Genomic DNA, 22455 nt, shown 5'->3' with positions numbered 1-22455 from the left:
AACATGCGGTCATGTGTTATCCTGATGGAAGATTCTGTGTTTTTTGTTGACTAATTCTGGACGCTTTTTGTCGAGTGCCACTTTCAGTTGGTCTAGCTGGGAGCAGTACTAGCTGGAATTAATCGTTTGGTTTTCCGTTAGGAGCTCATAATAGAGGACTCCCTTCCAATCCCACCATCTACACAACATCACCTTCTCTGGACGAAGACCGGCCTTTTTTTTTTTTTTGCGGTACGCGGGCCTCTCACTGTTGTGGCCTCTCCCGTTGCGGAGCACAGGCTACGGACGCGCAGGCTCAGCGGCCATGGCTCACGGGCCCAGCCGCTCCGCGGCATGTGGGATCCTCCCGGACCGGGGCACAAACCCGTGTCCCCTGCATCGGCAGGCGGACTCCCAACCACTGCGCCACCAGGGAAGCCCTCGAAGACCGGCCTTTGGTGTGGTTGGTGGTGGTTCATTTTGCTTGCCCCACGATCTCTTCCGTTCCACATTATTGTACAGCAGGGGTCCCCAACCCCTGGGCCGCGGACCAGTAGTGGTCCTCGGCCTGTTAGGAACTGGGCCGCACAGCAGGAGGTGAGCAGGGGGCGAGCAAACGAAACTTCATCTGCGGCTCCCCATCACTCACATTACCGCCTGACCCATCCCCCCGACCCCCATCCGTGGAAAAACTGTCTTCCACAAAACCAGTCCCTGGTGCCAAAAAGGTTGGGGACCGCTGTTGAACAGTTATCCACTTTTCATTGCCTGTCACAATTTGTTTTAAAAAACAGGACGTTTTCGTTACATTTAAGTAGAGAATCACATGCGGAAATATGGGCAAGAAGGTTTTTTTCGCTCAACTTTCGTGGAACCCAAACATCAAAGCTATTAACGTAACCGAGCTGGTACAAATGATTTTCAGTGCTTGATTTGGATATTTTGAATATGTCTGCTATCTCCCACGTGGTATAACGTTGATTGTTCTCAATTAATGTCTCGATTTGATTGCTATCAACTTCAACTGGTCTACCTAACCGTGGAGCATCGTCCAGTGAGAAATCTCCAGCACGAAACTCTGCAAACCACTTTTGACACGTTTGATCAGTCACAGCACCTTCTCCATACACTACACAAATCTTTTTTTGCGTTTCAGCTGTGTTTTTACCTTTCATGAAATAATAAAGCATAATATGCCAAATGTTTTTCTTCCATCTTCAATATTAAAATGGCTACACAAAAATTCACCAATTTTGATGTTTTTTTTAATGCATGCTGATCTGACAGCTGTCACAATACAATCTAACAAAATTGTTTCAAATGAAATTAAAGACAATTAAGCACTACTAGTGACCTTATGGAAAAAACTGAACGAACTTTTTGGCCAACCCAGTAAAACTTGGTTTCCTCAATTCCATCCTGCAATGTCATACCTCCATGCCTTTTCGCATGCTGCTTCCTTATGCCTAGGGTATCTACCCCTTAGACTCAGCTCAAACATCTTCTGTGAATATCTCCCTGATAATATCAGGACACTCAGTCAGTCTCTGACTTTAGTCTTTCCATTGATGCAATAGTACATATTCTGTAAGTTTTGTCCACCATTTACTATATGGTAGGCGCTGTTTTAGGTGCTGGAGGTACAGGGGTAAACAAAATTGAGAAGGTCCCTATAAATTTACAGATTTATTCTAGAGGGGGAGGAAGGGAAGGAAGTAATACAAATATAAATAACATATATTCAGATTTTGCTAAATTCTAAGAAGAGGTAAACAGGGTGATAGAACACAAAAAGATCCTCTTTTTCCTAGCTGACTCCCAACTTAACTCTCTGGCTTCTAAACCACTCTATATACAACCTTCCCATCTTCATTTACAAAAAGCACTCTTGCTACCACTTATGTGAAAACATGCATATATATATAGGTTCAAAACTATTTTCAAAGAAATTATATAAACATAAATAGTCAAGTAAAAGCATTAACAATAATAATTTCAAAAGTAGCCCTAGTTGCCAAACAATGATAAACAATACCATAACACTGCTGATAAAGTCCATTATAAATCTGCTATCTACCCTCAGCTTGGCCTAGCAATCCCTTATCCAATTCTCACTGTTCCTTCTCCACCCCCAACAGTGGTAGTTCAAACATTTTTCCACAGATGACTGATCAGACATCTTACTTTACTGAGGGTTCATCTTGATCACCTGCTCTTTTAACCTTCAAACTTTTCTTTCTTTCTTTTTTAATATTTATTTATTTATTTGGTTGCGCCGGGTCTTAGCTGCGGCAGGCGGGCTGCTTAGCTGCAGCATGCATGTGGGATCTAGTTCCCTGACCAGGGATCAAACCAGGGTCCCCTGCATTGGGAGCATGGAGTCTTATCCATTGTGCCACCAGGGAAGTCCCCAAACTTTTCTATCTTTATGCATTTCTATCTCCCTCAAATGGTAACTCTTCCTTAAAGAGTAACTTTTCTATATTCTTAACCCCAATCTTTACTGGATCTTCAAGGACATTGTTTCTCATCAGTTTTTATTTCTCATATCTAACACTGCTTCTCTACTGGATCATTTTCCTCTTCTGACCAACTTCTCATGTATCCCCCTTTCACTCAAATATTCCATATTATTCCTGACACCATTTTTTTTCTGTTTTTCACATCTCTTGAAACCCTAACTGCTCCTGCCAACCCATTCCTTATTGTTCACAATGTTTTCACCCTCACAACTTTATTGAGAGCTTGCTTAAAGTCCATCAATAATATTCTAATAACTAAAAATCAGCTAACCTTTATAATCATTCTTTCTTTTTTTCAGCATTACTGAGGTATAAATGACAAATAAAATGTAAGATATTTAAAGTGTACGTCATGATTTGACATACATATAAAATATACATTGTATATTTGACATACATATACATTGAGTTAATTACTTTGTAGTCATTCTCTTTGGTATCTCCACATATGACACTATTGGTTATGCATTCTGTTGTGAAACTTTGTTTATTCCTTGGCTAATCCTATTTTATCTCCTACCTCTTTAACTATTATATTTTAGCCCATAGCTTCTCCTTGTCATCCTATTCACTATAAAGAGATGTTATCTCCCAGTTCCTTCCCTTTTGATTTCATTCTCTCTCCTTATTTTAACTATCTCTTTTGCACCCTTAAATTCCATGCAGAAAGCTCAAGGCTAACCTCTCCCAAGCTCCAGTTCTACATTTTCAATACCCTATCATCACCATGTACATGGGCTTTTAAACGTGTCTAAAATAAGTTCATCACCACCAACAAAATGAGTTTACCATTTATACTAATGACACCTCCACCCTCTCAGTCTCAAATCCTTGGACTCAAAATGCATTCATCAAACTCTCACTGGATACCTTCAAAATGAAGGATATTTTGGGCTTCCCTGGTGGCGCAGTGGTTGAGAGTCCGCCTGCCGATGCAGGGGGACGCGGGTTCGTGCCCTGGTCCAGGAAGACCCCACATGCCGCGGAGCGGCTGGGCCCGTGAGCCATGGCCGCTGAGCCTGTGCGTCTGGAGCCTGTGCTCCGCAACGGGAGAGGCCACAGCAGTGAGAGCCCCCGCGTACCGCCAAAAAAAAAAAAAGGATATTTTGAAGAGTGTCTCCGAAAAATTTATACTTCAAAAAGACACAAATGCAGATAGTAATGTAACTTAGAAAGTGTTAAGTATAAGGAGAACACAGAATAGAAATTAAAGATTCTTATTGGAAAGACTCCTCTACCTTTCCCTCCTTTAAGACCACAAATGACAATTTGACCCTCTCTTCCAAGCTAAGCTCCCAGTGTCATCTCCTTCATGAAATCATTTTCCTACATCTCTCTTTAGAATGACACTGAAATATCCTAACTGGTCTTTCAGTTATTTGTGTTCTTATCTTACATATTTTCTCGTATCACAATTGAAAATACATACTCTTTATTTTTCCAAAATGAGATATGCACTAACTTTAATTTTTAGAGGAATATACAGGTATAATGAAACAATATGAGAATATGAAAACTAAAATAGTAGCAAAATTATAAATACCTGGGCAATCACAGCCTCTCGTGTTCCATAATATTTAAAAAACAGATGATCAGTCTGAATATAAAGCTGACAAGTATTTTTTTCAGCTGAAGTTGTACGTTTTTTCCTCAGGAGTTCTGGACCGTTAATAGCATGTTCTTCTTGAGGTGTCTATATGTCAAAAAGAGTCATTTCTAATCATCAGTATGCTTCACTGTTATAGTTAAGAATACACATTATAAACAATTTCACTTTCTACTTTATTATGTAAGACCATAGGTATTTCCTTGCACTGTTTAAAATTCTTCATAAACACCACTTTCAGTCTCATAACATTCTACTATATAGATGACTTATTTATTCAAGCAATTCTTTAACTTTGAAACATTTTCAAAACATACTGTTTAATACGTAAATATAAAGCAAGTCTTACAGTAGTTTACAATACTTTGATGTCTTCCTCTACCTCACCTCTAATACCCAATCTATCACCCAGCCCTGTCAGATTTAGCTTCTAAATACTTAGGGCATCTGCCCATTACCTCTAGCTCCATCACATTAGCCCAAGCCACCATCACTTATTACCTAGAGTATTGCAATCTGAGCGATGGGAATCTACCTCTATCCACTTCTGGCCTTCAATCTAATCTTCATACTGCAATCCTTTCAAAAAACAATTTTGAAAATATTACCCACCTGCATTTGTATTTCAATGATTTCCTATGGCTCTAAGGATAAAGTCGTAAACCCTTTATATGCACCACCCAGTCAGCACTGCAGACTCTACTTACCTGTCCAGTTTCATCCCATTCCATATTACTTCACAGAGAGACCCTACTACATTACCCAACTCTAGCTCTCTGTGCTACAGCTACATAGGCCTTCTTTCCAACCCTCCAACACACGGTCTGCATCCTGTCACAGTCTTTTGCACATGGTGATGCTGTCTCTCCTGATCTAGTTAACTTCTTTTCTTCAGACTTAGCAAAGACCAATTCACCCATCATACCACTTCACAGAACAATGTACCCATGTCCTTTACAGTTTATCATGTGGTTATTTGTTGATTTTCTGTCCCCAGCCCACCACCATTACTTCAACCACTAGAATGAGAGTTCTGGAAAGAAGAAATTATCTCGGTGTTTGCGTCTCACTATACTGCTATCAGCTAACACACACTTCACAGGCAAACAGTAGACACTCAATAAGTATTTGTTTAAATAATTAACACTGCTACTAAATCCAAGCACTTAAACATTTGTTGACATCTAAAAGCACCACGTTAAGTGAATTTTGATGACAGAGTAATAGAGAATTCAACTTAAATTAATTAAATTTTAAGCCACAATTCCAAATTTACACTCACATTTTATAATTTCCTTCTCCCTTGACAACTCCATGTTTGACTGTTCTCTTAGTTACTGTCTTCATTGTACTTTTATCTATTTTCGCTCAGTACATCATTCTAGGATGGCAGTTACTGTTTCAGCACATTCCATTGTCTTCTGGTTTCAACTGTTTCCAATGAGAAATGAGCTGTCATTTTTACTGTTGCTTCTCTGAAGGTGACTAGACTTTTTTTATTGGTTGCTTTTAAGAGTATATTCTTTGGTTTTTAGACTTCTCTAATATTGTGCTAGTGTTATTTTCTTTGTGTAAGACTTTTCCTGCGCTAATTACAGGGTTTACTAAATTTGTTGTTTGATATTCTCTGTCATATGTGGAATTCTCAGCCACCATCTGTCCCTATTTCACTCTCATTTTTTCTCCTTCTAAGATATCAATTACACATACTTTAGACCTTTTTAATGTATCACCTATGTCTCTTAAAGCTCTTTTCTGTATTTTCTACACTTTTGTTTCTAAGTGGTTTACCCTATTTTTTTATGACGTACTATTCAGGTCTAAGCCCGTCAAATTCTTCGTTTCTGTTGTTATATTTTTCAGTTCTAGAATTTCCATTAGGTTCTTTTGTTCATTTTCAATTTTCTGCTGAAATTTTTAATTTCCTCTTTATGTACTTGAACATATTATAAAGTCTGTATCTGTGTCTGATCATTTCATTATTCACATACCTTTAGGTTGTTTACATGTCTGACACCCCAGCTATACTGTAAGCTCTCTGAGGGTGTATACCTGTCATTTATTCTTGAATGGCTAATGTTTGATAAATAATTTTTTCCCTCTCACTCTTCCATCATGTTGTCTCATTTGCTAATGTGCTGATTATTTTGAACTGAGTGCCAGACAATGTGCATGGAAAACCACAGATATAATCTGAGGCTTCAAGTAATGATATCTTTCTCAAGAGAAGATCTGTTTTCACTTCTGGCAGGCAATGAGCCTTGGTGCACTAGTAATCCTCGATTACCTTAATCCAATCAGAGATTAAGAAGATGTGGTGTGAAACTTTAACCCCTGTGAGGGGAGGCAGAACACTTTCTGATTCACCCTTACTTCTAGGGAGCAGCCCTTCATTCAAGATCCCAACCTGAAGTCCCGAAATAGTATTTTTATCTTTAGCCTCAAGAATCTGGAGGGTTCTATTCAGCTTTTCAGTCTCTTAGCTACCTCCTCAAGAACTGGAAGATACAGCTAGAGAAAAGGTAGCCCCAAACGTCAGGCTCACCTTCCTAAGTGCCCTCTTTTTTCCCTAAGATCTGGTCCCACACTTCTTCACAGCTTTGTTATCTCTCCAATGCCTTCTAACAAATACACACACATGCAGACACAAACATAACATATATTTTTTTAAATATTCGTATTTTGAGGTCAGGTTGGTCTCTATTAGTTGTTCTAAACAGGAGAAGGACTACGTCTCTATTTCTTGACAACAATATTTTGTCCATGTTATGAATTGTGAATATTGTCTCAAAGTTTATCACTGTCTTCACTTTAAGGTGTCCTTTACTCTTAATTTTCATAGAGTGAAATACATCAATTCTTTAATAGTCAAAGATTCCATGCCTTATTCAAAGTGTTTCTCTACTTCAAAATACAAAATATTTTTTAATATCTTCTTTTGTCAAGTGTCTTTTCAAATGCTTTTGCCTTTTTTTTTTTTTTTTTTTTTTTGGCTGTACGCAGGCATCTCACTGTCGTGGCCTCTCCTGTTGCGGAGCACAGGTTCCGGACGCACAGGCTCAGCGGCCATGGCTCACGGGCCCAGCCACTCCACAGCATGTGGGATCTTCCCGGACCGGGACACGAACCCATGTCCCCTGCATCGGCAGGCGGACTCTCAACCACTGCGCCACCAGGGAAGCCCTGCCCATTTTTTAATTGAGGTTTGACCATTTTTAAAAAACTGAGTTATAAGAGTTCTTTTTATATTCTGGAAAAGCCTTCTGTCAGATATATGTACTGCTGACATTTTTCTCACAGTCTGTGGCTTCTTTTTACATTTTCTTAACTGTATCTTTTGAGAAGTTTTTAATTTTGACAAAGAGTTCGTAATTTTTTTCGGCAGGGTATTTTTGTGTCCTAAGAAATTGTTGTCTATTCCAAAGTCACAAAAATTTCCTCCATGTTTTTATCTAGAAGTTTACGTTTTAGCTTTAAGCATACAGATTTATTATCCGTTTTGAGTTAATTTTTGTATAAGGTGTAATGGTATAAGTTGAGGTTCTTTTTTTTAATGGATATTCAATTGTTCCAGTACTATCTGTCAGACTGCTCTTTCGTCCTTTAAATTACCTTGGGACTTTTGTGAAAATCAACTGGCCAAATGGATATGGACTCTCTATTCTGTTCCATGACCTGTAAGTCTATCCTGAGGTCAAGATGACACCATCTTGATTACTGTAGCTTTATAGTAAATCTCAAAATCAGGTAGTATAAGTCCTCTAGCTTTTGTTCTTTTTTGAAAATTGTTTTGGCTATTCTAGGTCCTTTACATTTCCATATAACTTTGAAAATCTGTTTGTCAATTACTAGATAAATCCCCACTAGGGGATTATATTTGGTTCTTTTATTATAATTACTATTCTCTTTGCTTTCATAGTTTTTTGAACACATTAATATTAGTTGTTTCAAAGTCCTCATGTGCTAATGCCTGTAATTTCTAGTCTGTTTCTATCTGGGTGGTATTTTGTTCTGATTATGGATCACCTTTTCCAACTTCTTGAGCTTCTGGTCATCTAGCAATGTTTTCTGAACATCTGACATTCTGCATGCTACATCGTTGAGTATCTGCATTCAGTGTCCTTCTTTAACAAGTATTATTGAGCTTTGCTCTGACAGGCAACTAATTTACTTGAAAATCACCTTGATCTTTCTGAAGCTTGGTTTTTCAGCTTAGTTAGGACAGGTCTGGAGTAGCCTTTAGTCTAGGGTGAGATTAGCCTACTCCAAGCGTGGCTTGGGATCTCTACCAAGTACAATTTCTGATTGTTGTTTCAGTTCATAGATTCCTCAGTAGTTTTTCTTTCTCAGGTAGTTTTCTCATAGAATCTCACCCTGTGCATGCACAGCTTAGAATCCGGCTAAGATTCAAGGCGACCCCTGTGCAGATATCTAGAGCTTTTTTTCAGCATAGCTCTCTCCTCTCAGGTACTATGTCCATAAATCCAGATACCTCAGTCTTCCAGAACCTGAACGTATCTCTTCAATTGTGCAACAGCGCTGTGCACTTCTTACTCTTCTTGAAATGCCCTTCATTGTGCCATTCCTAAAATTTTGCCTCCAGTCAAAAAGTCAGGGAAATCACAGAGATACTTATTTCTCCTCTCTCAGGTATCTCAATCCTGTACTGCCTGTTGGCCAATATTTGAAAACAATTGCTTCTTTTTTCTGTTGTTGTTCTTGTTTTGTTTTCCAGTTGTTTTTTGCAGGATGGCTAGTTGGATACCAGTTACTCTATCACAGCTGGAAAGGGAAATCTCCACTTACCTGTTCTAAGAGTTTCAAAGTTTTCGTTTTAGTACTTTATAGAGTTTTGTTTTGTTTTAAATATAATGTGAGATGAAGATCCAACTTCATTTTTTCCAAATGGATAAACATTTTCTCTGGCTCCATTTATTCAATAGTCTCTATTTTCCTCCTTGATTTGAGGTTTCACCTCTACCACATAACAAAGTTTCATATATGTATGGATCTGTTCCTGAGCACTCAATTTTATTCCTCTGGTCAATTTGTACATCCCTATGCTGAAAGTACACTCTCAATTACTAGAGTCAGTCTTAATATCTTCCAGGGTAAATCTCTCTTTCCTGTTCATCACCTTCAGATGGGCCTCATTTCTTCTTAGCCTTCACTTTTCCTTGTAACATTTTAGACCCATCAAGTGCTGTGAAAAATCATGTTGTAATTTGTATGGAATTGCACTGAATCCACAAATCAATATGGGGAAATTAATGTTTTTATATTAGGTATTATGTTCCATTTTATACAGTATATCTCTCCATAATAAAATCAATCATCTGTAATATTTCTTATAAAATTTTGTAATTTTCCTTATACAGGTCTTATAATTCGTTGTTACATTTATTCTTTGATACATAATATTCTTGATATTATTTTTAATGGTGTCCTCTCTTACATGACATTTCTGGTGGTCTGCTGCTGATATAAAAAAAATACAACCTACATTTGTATATTAAATGTTGTGTCTAGCCACTGTTAAACTGTATTATATCTAGCAATCTATACTCTCAGCCTCTCTATCCACATTGCCAATACCTTAGTACAAGCCACTAGCACTTCTCAACTGAATAACTGCAACAACTCGTAATTAGTCTCCTTGTCTCTAGTTTTGCACCTCACTCTGAAGTTAAGAATTCTTTACTGGTCTTGCTATCTCTCTGGCCTTGTATATACTGTTCCTCCTCTTTCCATCTCTTCATGGTCAACCTAACTTCTGCTTTTTCTTTTAGTTTCTGATTATTGTCCTCAAACACTTGCAAGGCTAGGTTAACTAGTCTTCTTGTGTGTAGAATATCACTCTTTGCTTAATCTTCTTCCATTTCTTACTATCTTCAATTTTTCTGTGTCTCCAATTAAACAAAAAACTTTGTGAGGACAAGCCTTCATCTTAATTTCCACATATTCCCAGAACCTATCACAGATCTTCTGACATATGGGAGATCAATACAAAATTGTTCAATGAATACAAGAATAAAATCTCACTTAGACTTAAAAGACCCATTTGAAATGGTATTATTTATGCCATTTTGCAGATCAAGAAACATACAAATCTGCATTTGTGACTCAAGAAATGTTAATCCATGCTACTACTTTTAGAACGGATGTTCAAAATATATGATGTTTTATTATAAAAATAAAATTGTTTTAATTTTAAACTTGTGTTTTAAATAACCATAAAACTACCACCTATAAATGAAATAAAGGAGGTCAAAAAAAGAATAAAACGTCAACAGTCAATGGCAGAAAAACTTACAATTAAAATATCAAAAGTATGATGATTTTTATTAGGGTAACTAACCATCTTGGTTTGCTTAGAGACACATAATTTTCAATGTTAAACTGGAGAAGTCTCAGGCAAACCAGGGGGAAGTTGGTCACTCTAATTTTCATATTAATACAAACACATTTATACAAAATACATGTTCAGACTGGATATTTTTAAATTTTATGATAAAACATGTAAGAGAATAGTTTGGACACGTTATGTTTTTTGGGTCATGCAGATTTGTACTCAAATTGCAGCATCACACCTTTATTATAAGCAAGTTACTTGGCCTCTTTGAGCATTAAAAAATATAAATATTTCCTGACGGCAGTATAAATCTTTTAGAAATCCTAGAATATACATTTTTAATGCAGAAACACATACCCAAGTTCACTTCCATTTCTTAAACACAAGTTTGTATTAAAATCCTTACCTGTGTTACTTCTTCCACACCAGTCATCTGGTACTTCCTCATCCTTTCAAATACTGAGTGATCTGCACAGCCCCCCTGTGGACCATACTTATGGGGATAGTCTAAAATGCAAAGAAGAAATATTATTACTGTCACATGTTTAGGTATTACCAATTATCTTATAAATGAAAATTTAACTGTCATAATTAATGAAAGCCATAAATGCTTATTGGGTTCCAATGGGAAAGGCATTATGCTAGGCATTCTACTTTTAAAACCTGGCAGGTTCTGAAGTTCTCCTTCAACATCAATGGTCTCTAAGTTTTTGTTATATGAATGATTTGTGAATTCTAAAAAAGAACAATAATCATTCTTTATTCTGCGTTTAACTTTCCCAACCTGTCCCACTTCAGATATATAGAGCATTTTAACACTGCAATTTACTTCATTTTGTAATTTATAACTTTCCGTTCAAACACATTAAATTTCTTATTCTGCAAATGTACAAAGCTACCTCAATTTGAACTACAGTTAGGCAAATATATCATATTTGGTTTGAATTCCTTCAATGAATACCAACTAGTCATAAGGGAAAGTAACCTAGAAACATGCTCCATGGCATAGTAAAAGCAGACTGAGTTTAAATTTCTTCAATGTATAATTCAAGTGAATGCTTTATAAAGCAATAACTATTTTATTATCACTTGTTTTCCCTTTATAATTAAACAGTGATTAATTTAGCCTTAACTGAATTGTTTCTATTTCCAGACAGCTGTTCAATTTAGTGTAGTCATTTAAAAGTTTATTCCACTCTCTCAAAGTTCACATACTTCCCTTGTTAAGGTTCTCCTTAGTTCATGAACATATTTTATAATTCAATCTACTACCCATAATTAAGAGAACTATCAAAATAAAATACAAAAAAATTTTTTAATATTAAAAATATATATAATAAAATAAAATATAGAGACATGGGTTAGAGGGGAAGCACTGAAACATCCTTAAGTAGCATAGAGTTATAATGCATAGAATTATAATTAGAAACACTGTTTCTTAAGTAAATCTAGAACGTGAAGTGGACACTAGTGACCTATTTCACTGGAACTACTAACTAAATATCACAATACAAATCTAAACTGGCAGGTAGCAGGTAGGGGTTATGGACAACCTACTTACATTGATATAACAGCTCTGATTTAAACGTTAGTTTTTACCAGAGGTCAAGATTGCAACAGCTGTAAAATTCCAACCAATAAATGTGGAAGAAATGATAGCCTTAGGGACTTCCCTGGTGGCGCAGTGGTTAAGAATCCACCTGCCAATGCAGGGGACATGGATTCGAGCCCTGGTCCGGGAAGATCCCACATGCCACGGACCAACTAAGCCCGTGCACCACAACTACTGAGCCTGCGCTCTACAGCCTGCGATCCACAACTACTGAAGCCCATGTGCCACAACTACTGAAGCCTGCATGCCTAGAGCCCGTGCTCTGCAACAAGAGAAGCCACCGCAGTGAGAAGCCCACGCACTGCAACGAAGAGTAGCCCCCGCTCTCAGTAACTAGAGAAAACTCGCGTGCAGCAGTGAAGACTCAATGCAACCAAAAATTAAATAAATGAATAAATAAATAAATTTATTTAAAAAAAAATCAAGGGGGAACCCCAGAACTCTCCCTGTTCTTAGGAAGACATTCCCTTGACCCTCACTTACCTAAACACTCACAGCTATCTACCACTTCCTGCCTTGGGAACATCAAGGCTATTTTCATTGGGGCTCAGCTTTTATAGTCATGAGACTACACCACCAAGTACTCCAGTTTACTATAAGTTTTTGCTGCCTCCAATTCACTACTTCCCTCTATTACCTTATTTATAGCTCCTAACTCACTGTCACTCTCTCTGACACCACCCCATCATAATTCTTAGTGATTTCAACATTCATGGGGATGATCCTTCCAATACACTCATCCTACCTTTTCTCCAACTGTCTTCTCCTACCTCAATTTCTGAAACCCCTTCTTAATCTCAACTTCCTCATCCTACTTTCTTTCCACCACTCATCTTTTCAAAACATTCCCTTTAGACTCCAACAATCCTTTGACATCTCAAAAACCCTTCAATCCACCTATGCTATCACCCTGTTCACTAGTGGATATTCTCTCTCTCCTTATTCAGTTTAAATCCCATAGTCAATTATTACTATACTTACTCCACTGCATTTACCTTAAACTCCCTTGCCACCACCCCATTCCCAACTCTCCACCAAAACCTGTTTAAATTCAGCTCTCTACCTATACCGCTCCAGTTGAATGGGGCTGGAGAGGCAACTGGTAACTATAACTATTCTCATTCAAAAATTATCATCTGTAACCTCAAGCAGTTCCTTTATGCCACCTGACAATGATCATGTATTTCCAGAGTCCCTTCTCAATCCTATTTCACTGTTTAACTACAGGCAGTCCCCACTTTACCACATTATCACAGGCAGTAAAATTGACTATGCAAGTTGAAAGTATGCAAAGTGATCTTAATAATCAATGGGGAAAATTACAACTGCTCCATGACCTTCAAAATTTTTTGTCAAACTACTGAAACTCTCTTGTTATTTATAAATGTGTAGGGGAATTAAAAAATAAAACTATGATCTATATAGTACACTCTAATTTAAAACATTAGAAACATCAAAGGACTTCCCTAGTGGAGCAGTGGTTAAGAATCTGCCGGCAATGCAGGGGACACGGGTTCGAGCCCTGGTCTGGGAAGATCCCACATGCTGCGGGGCAACTAAGCCCGTGTGCCAAAACTACTGAGCCTGCATGCCACAACTACTGAAGCCCACATGCCTAGAACGTGTGCTCCACAACAAGAGAAGCCACCGCAGTGAGAAGCCCGCGCACCACAACAAAGAGTAGCCCCTGCTCGCCGCAACTAGAGAAAGCCCTCGTGCAGCAACGAAGACCCAACACAGCCAAAATTTAATTAATTAATTATTTTTTTTTTAAAAAAAAAGAAACATCAAGAATTAGAATATTTAAAAGAACTAGTGTTTTGTTTCTTTGTAAATTGTATCTTATATATCATAAATTTTATATATGCTTCAAAATCTGTCAGCACAAAACTCTCCCAATAGAAAAAAAGGAATCGAGTATAAAATGTTTCCCATATACTTTCAAAACTTCTAAAAGAGCCTATTTTCCCTGGTCACCACATTAACTATGAAAATGGACAATGACATTTTCCCTCTAAAATTACTGACAATATAATCCCCATTTCTAGAAAAAGCCTTTGTTCAACTAATGAATAAGCCCTCATTGAGATGCTAAATCATAGGATGCAACTGTAGTTCCCCTGAAAAGGCCAAACAGCATATTCTTTCACAAAGAATGAGTCACTGGCGTAGAATATTCAGCTTATTTAAAACAAAGATCAGCTTTAAATCTAAGGCCTTTCTTCCAGTTCCTCTGCATGCCAACCTCTTGCTTCTGTTTTGTTGTAGGAAGCACAGATATAAATAATACATATACTGTGATACCACCTCAAGCAGGAAATAGCTCTAGTTAACTCTCAATCATCCACTCCAGGAAGCGGGAATATTTACATTACAGATCATCTGCCCAACAGATGTGTAAAACACCCACTTCTCACTACAGACTAACTAGACTAGACTTTATCTCCTCACCACTCCCAGCAAGCCATCCCTCCCTCAACGTGACTGCCAGGTTAGGAATTTGACTGCAGAGTCCAAAGCTTTAGCTATGAGATAACTCTCTAACCATCAAAACTTGGTGTAATTCCTCCAATGACACACTATGACTCACTAAATTCAATCAAATGACCCAACTTTTATGATATTCATTGAATTTAAAAGACAGTGGTTCCACAGACAGATACTGTACCAAAAGTTGATTTGCTAGGTATCTGAAGGGTAGGTAGGTTGGGTCCTTGCCCATGAAAATGCCACTGACTCCCAAAGTTGCCAAAAATCCACAAGGATTCATTGAGACAGTAAAAAGACGAGCAGACTTTTTGTTTTCTTTAAGGAGAGATGATGGGTGCGGAGGAATGGACGGATGGGTCAAGCAGCCCCCAAATACCCTTCCCCCTTCCAATTGCAGTGGACAGAGGTCCCTTTCTCCCTAGTGCCCCTTCTCCCATCCCCCACAACCAGTCTCTGTTTGGGGAGGGTGGGGACAGCAGGGAGAGAAGGGCATAGTATGAAGGACAGACAGTAAGCTAAAGATGGTCCCCTTTTCAACATGCACTCACAACCCTGCTCTCACAGGAAACAGAAACTCAGAGCTGGTCCAGGCATGTCCCTTCCCACCCTTGTTTTTTAAGAAAGGTTAGTGTTGGGGGCCAAGGGGATCACGGGTATCAGGTCAATAGGAGAAATGTTGCTCTATTATTCTGATCAGGAGACTGTAAAGTGCGTTAGGACAGAAACTTTGCCCTGTTCATCACTGTATCCAATGTATCTAAAAGTGTCTTATACAGATTAGACACGCAAATGATAAATAAAATAAATTTATTAAGAAAAAAAAAATGATAAGACCTAAAGGGCTATTCACCAAAATGCTAATGGTGGTGGATACACTTCATCTTCTACTTAATTCACAAGCAAAAATATCTATTTTATATAGTCATTTGATAATCAGAAAAACCAAAAATATTTCCAGCTTTAGAGGAAAAGTAGTTTGGAATCATCAAATTTTAGAAGAAATAAGAAGTATTAATGATCTACATACTCACTTTATAACATGAAGAAAATGACACCCAGAAAAGGTAAAGTTACTTACTTGCATAAGGTCACAAAGCTATTCTCAAACTTCATCCTGATTTCCCTTCAAACTACTTTCTCATACAAATGCCATGCCTCAGTTCTGACACATTACCTCTTGTGCTTTTTCCTTACCATGTCTCCCACTAACTTGTGTGATCTTAAGCAAATGAATTAAACTCTGCAACAGTTTTAACTAGTTGATCTACAAGGTCACCTTTTTTTAAATTTTTTTTCATTTTTTGGCTGTGCCACGCAGCATGTGGGATCTTAGTTCCCTGACCAGGGATCAAACCCACACCCCCTGCATTGGTAGCGCAGAGTCTTAACCACTAGACCGCCAGGAAAGTCCCCTACAAGGTTGCCTTTAAGTCCATGATTCTGCAGGGGAACAAAATTTGCCACCCCATGTCTCTCTCTGGCATAAGGATTATTTTAGACTGATTATTTTTAAGAAACAGAAGACTCAGGAAGTCTTTCTTTTTACCTGCCCTTTAACTGCCTAGAAGAATTTAGATAAAGGGCCTGGGGTTCAGGAACAGCACTATCAACAGAGAGATCTACAAAGAAAATGGGCTAGGTGTGGTAGGGGGAACTTGGCAGGCCCCGGAGACCAAGTCCTCTCTGTGTCCCCTTGTCCCTGCATGGCAGAGCAAACATTTGTTTACCCAACATTTGCTTTTCCATCTTCCTATAATTGTTTTCCTCCCCCTTGAAGTACCAAACCCCTAGCCCCTTCTCCTCTCAAATGCCATATAAACCTCAATTGCCTAACTGGGGCCTCATTTTTCTGATGGAGACCTCGTACATACATAATTAAATTTGATTTTCTCCTTTTAATCTGTCTCAGGTCAATTTAATTCTTAGACCAGCTAGAAGAACCTAAAAAGGGCAGAGGGCAATTTTTTCCTTCCCCAGCAATTCTAAGCCTCTACAGTTGCTGAAAGCAGTAAAATCCACATCAGTGAATTCCTAGTCTAATGAATATAAATATAAGATAACAAGGTTGCTTACGGAGATTATCTAATCTCCAAATTTATAAACCATGAATAGAATTTAACATTTTTATAATAAATCTTGTATCACAATGTAAAGCAGCTCTTTACAGGGCCCAAGTCCTAGACCAATGTCCTCAGACACACCCACAAGGTCGCTAGCATAAACGTCAAGCATTGAATTGTGCTAGAAGAGATGTGAAAGACCTAGTTTTAGCGCCTCTTATCCCTAGTACATACACACATATATACTCAATGCTACTTCTACTAGTTTTTCTGTAACTCATCACTCATAAAAGTTGAACCTAAAATGTAAATTTACTCTATTTTTCAGTAGGGAAGATAGCCACACTTCTGCAAAATCAACAATGATACCAAAAATAAAGCCTTAGCTTTCTCCTAATCTTTTTTTTATCTTCACAATAATTGTCTTTACCATCATTAAGTCCCTTGACTTTAGCAACCTTTAAACAAGTCTCTACTAATTTACGATGTAACTAAAAAGTACTGGAGTAAAAGCCAGGAAACATGGATCCTTGCCATGAAAATATCTTGCCCAAGTTGCTTAAGACTCTTTAGGCTTCAGTTTCCATCATCTTCAAACTTAGCGTTTAGAACTAATTCTAGTCCCTTTTGCAATCGTAATAAAGTTACAGAATTCTATTGAATTCAGAACTACATCAATCTTCTGGTCTATTCCAAAAAACTCTATTTTCCATGAACAGTTTGCTGATGAGGTATGATGAAGAAACAATGCCCCCCAAAAGAAAATCCCTATTTTTTAAGTGCATATGCTTGTGAAGTCTTAATTTAAAACTTTCAAATTCATTCTTCTTACTACCACATCAAATGTCTATAAACTTTTTCCAAACTCTCAAAACATATGACTTGACAGTATGACAACTTATTAAAAACTGCATCTTTAATGCAATATTCAGATGAACAATTAATTAATTTTCTTATTCAATCTGTTTGTAAAAACATCTCAAACACTGCAAAACACAATCATGAGGTGATATTTCTTGGAAAAAAAGAATAAAATTTCCAAATATAATTTTACTTTCTAGGGTGAGTTTTAAAGCTGTTTTACAATATAAGAGCTTTGTTATTTTAAAATAATCTTATGTTTCTGAAATGATCATTATGCAGCCAAAATATTTTCTATTTATGTTTTTTAAATAAATATATACACAAATATATATTGGGTTGGCCAAAAAGTTCATTCAGGGTTTTCCGTAACATCTTACGGAAAAACCTGAATGAATTTTTTGGCCAACCCGATACATATGGTAACCAATCAGAAAACGTCTTGATCTAAAGTGTTCGCAACTTGAGTCTTATTTACATAAATAAAACAAAATAAACTTTGATTGAATAATATGAAAGGGCTGGGCATATTTTCTCCAAATTCTGAAAAAAGAATTAAACCCCTCACTGTCTCTTTTTAATCTGTTTTTTTAAATGTTTTCCCAATTAAGTATCTCACATTTCTAATTAAATATTTTTCAAATAGCTACCACTTCTCACAGGCTTCTCAACTTTTCTTCATTTGTGCCTGTGAACTATTTGGAGAAATTATATTTCCCTAGAGATTAACTCAGAAAAAAGAAAGCAAAAACAGAGTCAACAATGCCACTAAATTCTTATATTTCTTTTAAATACTGTCACTTTGCTTAAGAAAATTAAGTATTTAACATCAATACTAAGTAAAACATGTGAATTAAAACATACAGTATAGAAATTAACCAATAAACCTGTATATCCTATGGGAGTTCTGAAGTCATGGGCACTTCCTATCATAGTCTTAAGCCATTCTGCTACTGAATTATCAATCAGAACACTCCATTCCTTAATCTTTCCAAGTGTCTACCACAGTTTGTCACAACTCCATACACATAAGCACATTTCCAAGCTCAGACTGGACCTTAAGCACATGTAGAAACTTTCCACGATAATCCTCAGAATTTCCTTGTACCTCTGGAAGGAAAATGTGACAATCTAACAATGTCAGATTTGAACAATGCTAGCCATTATCAATACTTTCCAATTCAATTCTTCCTTTCCTCTTTTCCTTCTATCCTTTGTCCCTCCTTTCCACTAACAGTGACACAAAAGGAGTTGGAAGTCTTAGTGACTATGACAAAACTCATTTACATGCACAACTTCAAAAACACAATATGAAATTAACTGATTTTTTTTAAGGTTTATTAAAAGCAATATCCTGAAGTTTCACAAATGAAGAGGCTTCTACAGGAAGGAGGCCTTCACCTTGAAATGGTTAAGTAAAATTTAACAGTCTCAATTTTTCAGAGCAAGAAATAAGGGGTCTTCCCACTGAAGCACAAGAGAAAAAAGCGATAAGTACAGTTACAGCTAGCACACAGGCTGAAAGTAAGAGTAACCTACTATTGATACAATACTATGAGGCACAGGCAAATTCAAGCTCTTTGGGCTTTCCTATACCACCCAAAGGAAAATAAATAATCTGAAGTGAAAGAATAAACCTAAACACTCTTACTCTGCGGCTTCATGTATTTACTTAAAATATCTTTTAGTTCAGAAACAAAATATTTCTTTATAAGTACAGCATGGGAAAATTGCTTAGACCTTTGCCTCTCAGAAAGGTAGTATACAAAAGGTGCAAAGGTCCACTATTTACAACTAATGATTCCAAGCAATCATACAGTCAGTCATTCCTAAAAGCTATTCATATTACTAAGACTAGCAGTATAGTTCGGGACAATGTTTTTCCCAGTTTCTTTAAAATAAACTGGGCCAAGAGGCAGAGGACTAAATGGTATTCTTACCCTGTCATAATTGTTCACACTTCTATGTCCTAGAAGAGAGTGTTTTTTACCACCTAAGTATAGACTGAACAAGTATGAATTTTAAGCTGATAACTACATGTAGTTATCACCTTCACATCTAACTGGATATCAAAGCATCTAGAAGTTATTAAATATTTTCACTGAAAACTGTCTCTATGTTCTGGTACAGCATCAGAAGCCATTCCCTAAGGTTCTCCAGAATATCAGTATCATTTTCCATGGTGGTTTCATATATTCATGCCTAGAGTTGCAAAAACTGTATTAAGATGAGGGTAGCCAAACTCTCATCAGGATTCCTATCCAAAGTTGGCGTACCTCCCCTGTCATTTGCTTCCGCTGAAAATAACAAATACAGGGACACCAAATTCACTCAAGCATATACACAATGATCTAAACAGCCATGCAGTACTTTAGCTGTAAAAATAAATTATTGGCACTTAAGCAAATTATATGAAAATAATATTATTATTATTAAATAATAAAGGGTCATCCTCTCCCTTTTAATTAGTTGTGAAATAAAGCATCCATTGCTAGATATGTTAGGGAAAGAATTTGGCTCTAAACAGCAATAGATGCAAATGTGTGATTTCAGAGAGGCTTACAGATTTCAGAAAAGACCCAAAAATCCTTGGAATAATGGCAGTGAGAATTTACAGCTTTCTTCCAGGAGTGAAGCAGAAGACACATGGTTAAGAACACAAGATCCACAATCAAGTGACATAAGTTTTCTAAGGCTTAGTTTCCTCATCTATAAAGTGGGGATAATAGTGTGCCTATATACTTCACAGGGTTATTGTGAAGATTAAACAAAATAATGTAAGCAAAGAACTTTATATGGTGCTGGTTATACATCAAAGAGAAATAACTACTTGTACTACCACTAATACTATTAGAACCTTAGGTATTCTACACAGAGAGGTTAAAGGGCCAATTAAAAGTAAATTTAGGGCTTCCCTGGTGGCGCAGTGGTTGAGAGTCCGCCTGCCAATGCAGGGGACACAGGTTTGTGCCCCGGTCCGGGAGGATCCCACATGCCACGGAGCGGCTGGGCCCGTGAGCCATGGCCGCTGAGCCTGAGCGTCCGGAGCCTGTGCTCCTCAACGGGAGAGGCCACAACAGTGAGAGGCACACATACCGCAAAATAAATAAATAAATAAATAAATTTAATCTAGACAAATACCATGTGGTTTCACTTACATATGGAATCTTTAAAAAAAAAAAGAAAACAAAACAGAAACCGAGTCATAGATACAGAGAACAAACCAGTGGTTGCCAAAGGGAAGGGGAGTAGGAGACTGGGCGAAATAGATCAAGGAGATTAAAAGGCACAAAATTCCAATTATAAAATAAGTAAGTCATGGGGAGGTAACATACAGCATAAGGAATACAGTCAATAATACTGTAATAATTTTGTATGGTGACAGATGTTACCAGACTTATTGTGGTGATCATTTCATAATGTATTTAAATGTCAAGTCACTATGTTGCACACCTGAAGCTAACATAATATTGTATGTCAACTATATTTCAATTTAAGAAAAGTAAATTTATCTAGCCATCCTCTAGAAGAGCGGTAGGCAAACAACAGCCTGCTAGATATGAGTCCTTTTGTTTGGCATGAAAGCTAAAGATGGTTTTTACATTTTCAAATGGTGGGAAAAAATTAAAAGAATAATATTTTGTGTCATGCTAAGATTACATGAAATTCAAATTTAAGTGTCAGTAAGTTTTATTGGAACATAGCCATGCTCGTTCATTTACATGTTTCCTATTGCTGTTTTCATACTACAATGGCAGAATTCAGCTGCAACAGAGCAAATATGGTCCACAAAGACAAATTATTTACTATCTGGACCTTTACAGAAAAAGTTTGCCAACCCTTGGTCTAGAATCTAGACCAGAGCAACTATTTAAAAACTAAATGGTTAATACATGGGTGCTTTCCTTTTGTAGTTAACTTGACAGATTTTCAGATAGTTTTTCAAAAGCAATTGTCTAAATCTGCAAGCACTAAAAATTCTGTTTAAGGCAATTGCTTCCCATACTCTTATCCTCATATCATTACATTTCCATTTACCAGAAGAAGTTACAAACAAAATCACTCTAAACATTGCTGTTTTTAGGCTCTAATACCACTACTGGCATGTAATAACAAGCAGAATGTGAAAAGATCTCCTTACCATGAATATATGTTTACCAAGACAAGTAAGAGTTAAGCACTGAAATCAATGGTAAAGTTAAATGCCAAAAGGAACAGAAAGCTAAGTTGCATCCAATGTCACTGATTCTGCAAGCTAACTCATCACCTTTGGGGAAAAAGGAAAGGCTGAAATAAAGGGAGATTTTTGAAAATTACTATAAGATGCAAAGTGAAAGAAATGCAATTATATGATGAGGAAGAAACAGAAGTATGAAAAAAGAGCAGAACATTCTTAAACTACATAAAAGTAGATAAGAGAAGAAAGGAAACGGGAGAGAAGACAAAACAACAGAAATCATAAAAGGCAGAATAAACACAGTTGAAGATACTTATAAGACATACAAAGTGAAGGAAAATGTTTGATTACAATATCACGGGAAGGAAATCATCAGTTCAAAATCTGTCAATCATTTCTTCCTCTCCTTTCTTTCCCAAAGGTCTTGCTTGATTTTGAGAAAACATTGTAGGGAAAATGTTGCAGGACTTTATTAAGTATCAGTGAAGAAACTGCTGCAGAGATAAATGATATCTGAAATGTTAAAGGAGCAAAAGAAACAGAAACTGCAGTTGGAGAGCTTACACACCCTGATAGAGGAGGTAAACCTGCAAAATGATTAAATTACTCAGAAAATTACAAAGTAACATACAAATGAAGTAGGTGATAATTCTACTGGCAGAAAGAAAGGAAGGCAAAGGAATTCATACTCTAGCTTGTGAAGAAAGACTGTAGCTTGGAGCTTGAGGAGAGTCTAAAATACCAGGAGGGGAAATTGGAAAAGGAATCAAATAGGGATGAGCAAAAATGTGCACAA

The 22455-nt window shown here is 37.1% G+C and overlaps 1 protein-coding gene across 1 annotated transcript in view; it reads right to left on the bottom strand.

Annotated features, from left to right (window-relative positions):
• Positions 1 to 22455, bottom strand: part of ADAM10 (ADAM metallopeptidase domain 10) — a 111038-nt gene that overhangs the window by 45152 nt on the left and 43431 nt on the right. The window contains exons 5-6 of the mRNA XM_022579618.3: positions 10866 to 10966; positions 4045 to 4194 (exon numbers count right to left, since the gene is read on the bottom strand). Coding sequence (XP_022435326.1) covers positions 4045 to 4194; positions 10866 to 10966 — 251 coding nt within the window. The remainder of the gene's footprint in view (positions 1 to 4044; positions 4195 to 10865; positions 10967 to 22455) is intronic.

The sequence above is a fragment of the Delphinapterus leucas genome, chromosome 2 (genome assembly GCF_059928025.1).
Source record: "Delphinapterus leucas isolate spDelLeu-1000000601 "Yukka" chromosome 2, BTC_Dleu_Yukka2, whole genome shotgun sequence".
Classification (NCBI taxonomy): domain Eukaryota; kingdom Metazoa; phylum Chordata; class Mammalia; order Artiodactyla; family Monodontidae; genus Delphinapterus; species Delphinapterus leucas.
Note: the sequence above shows the minus strand (reverse complement) of the source record. Positions and strands in the feature narration are given on the sequence as shown.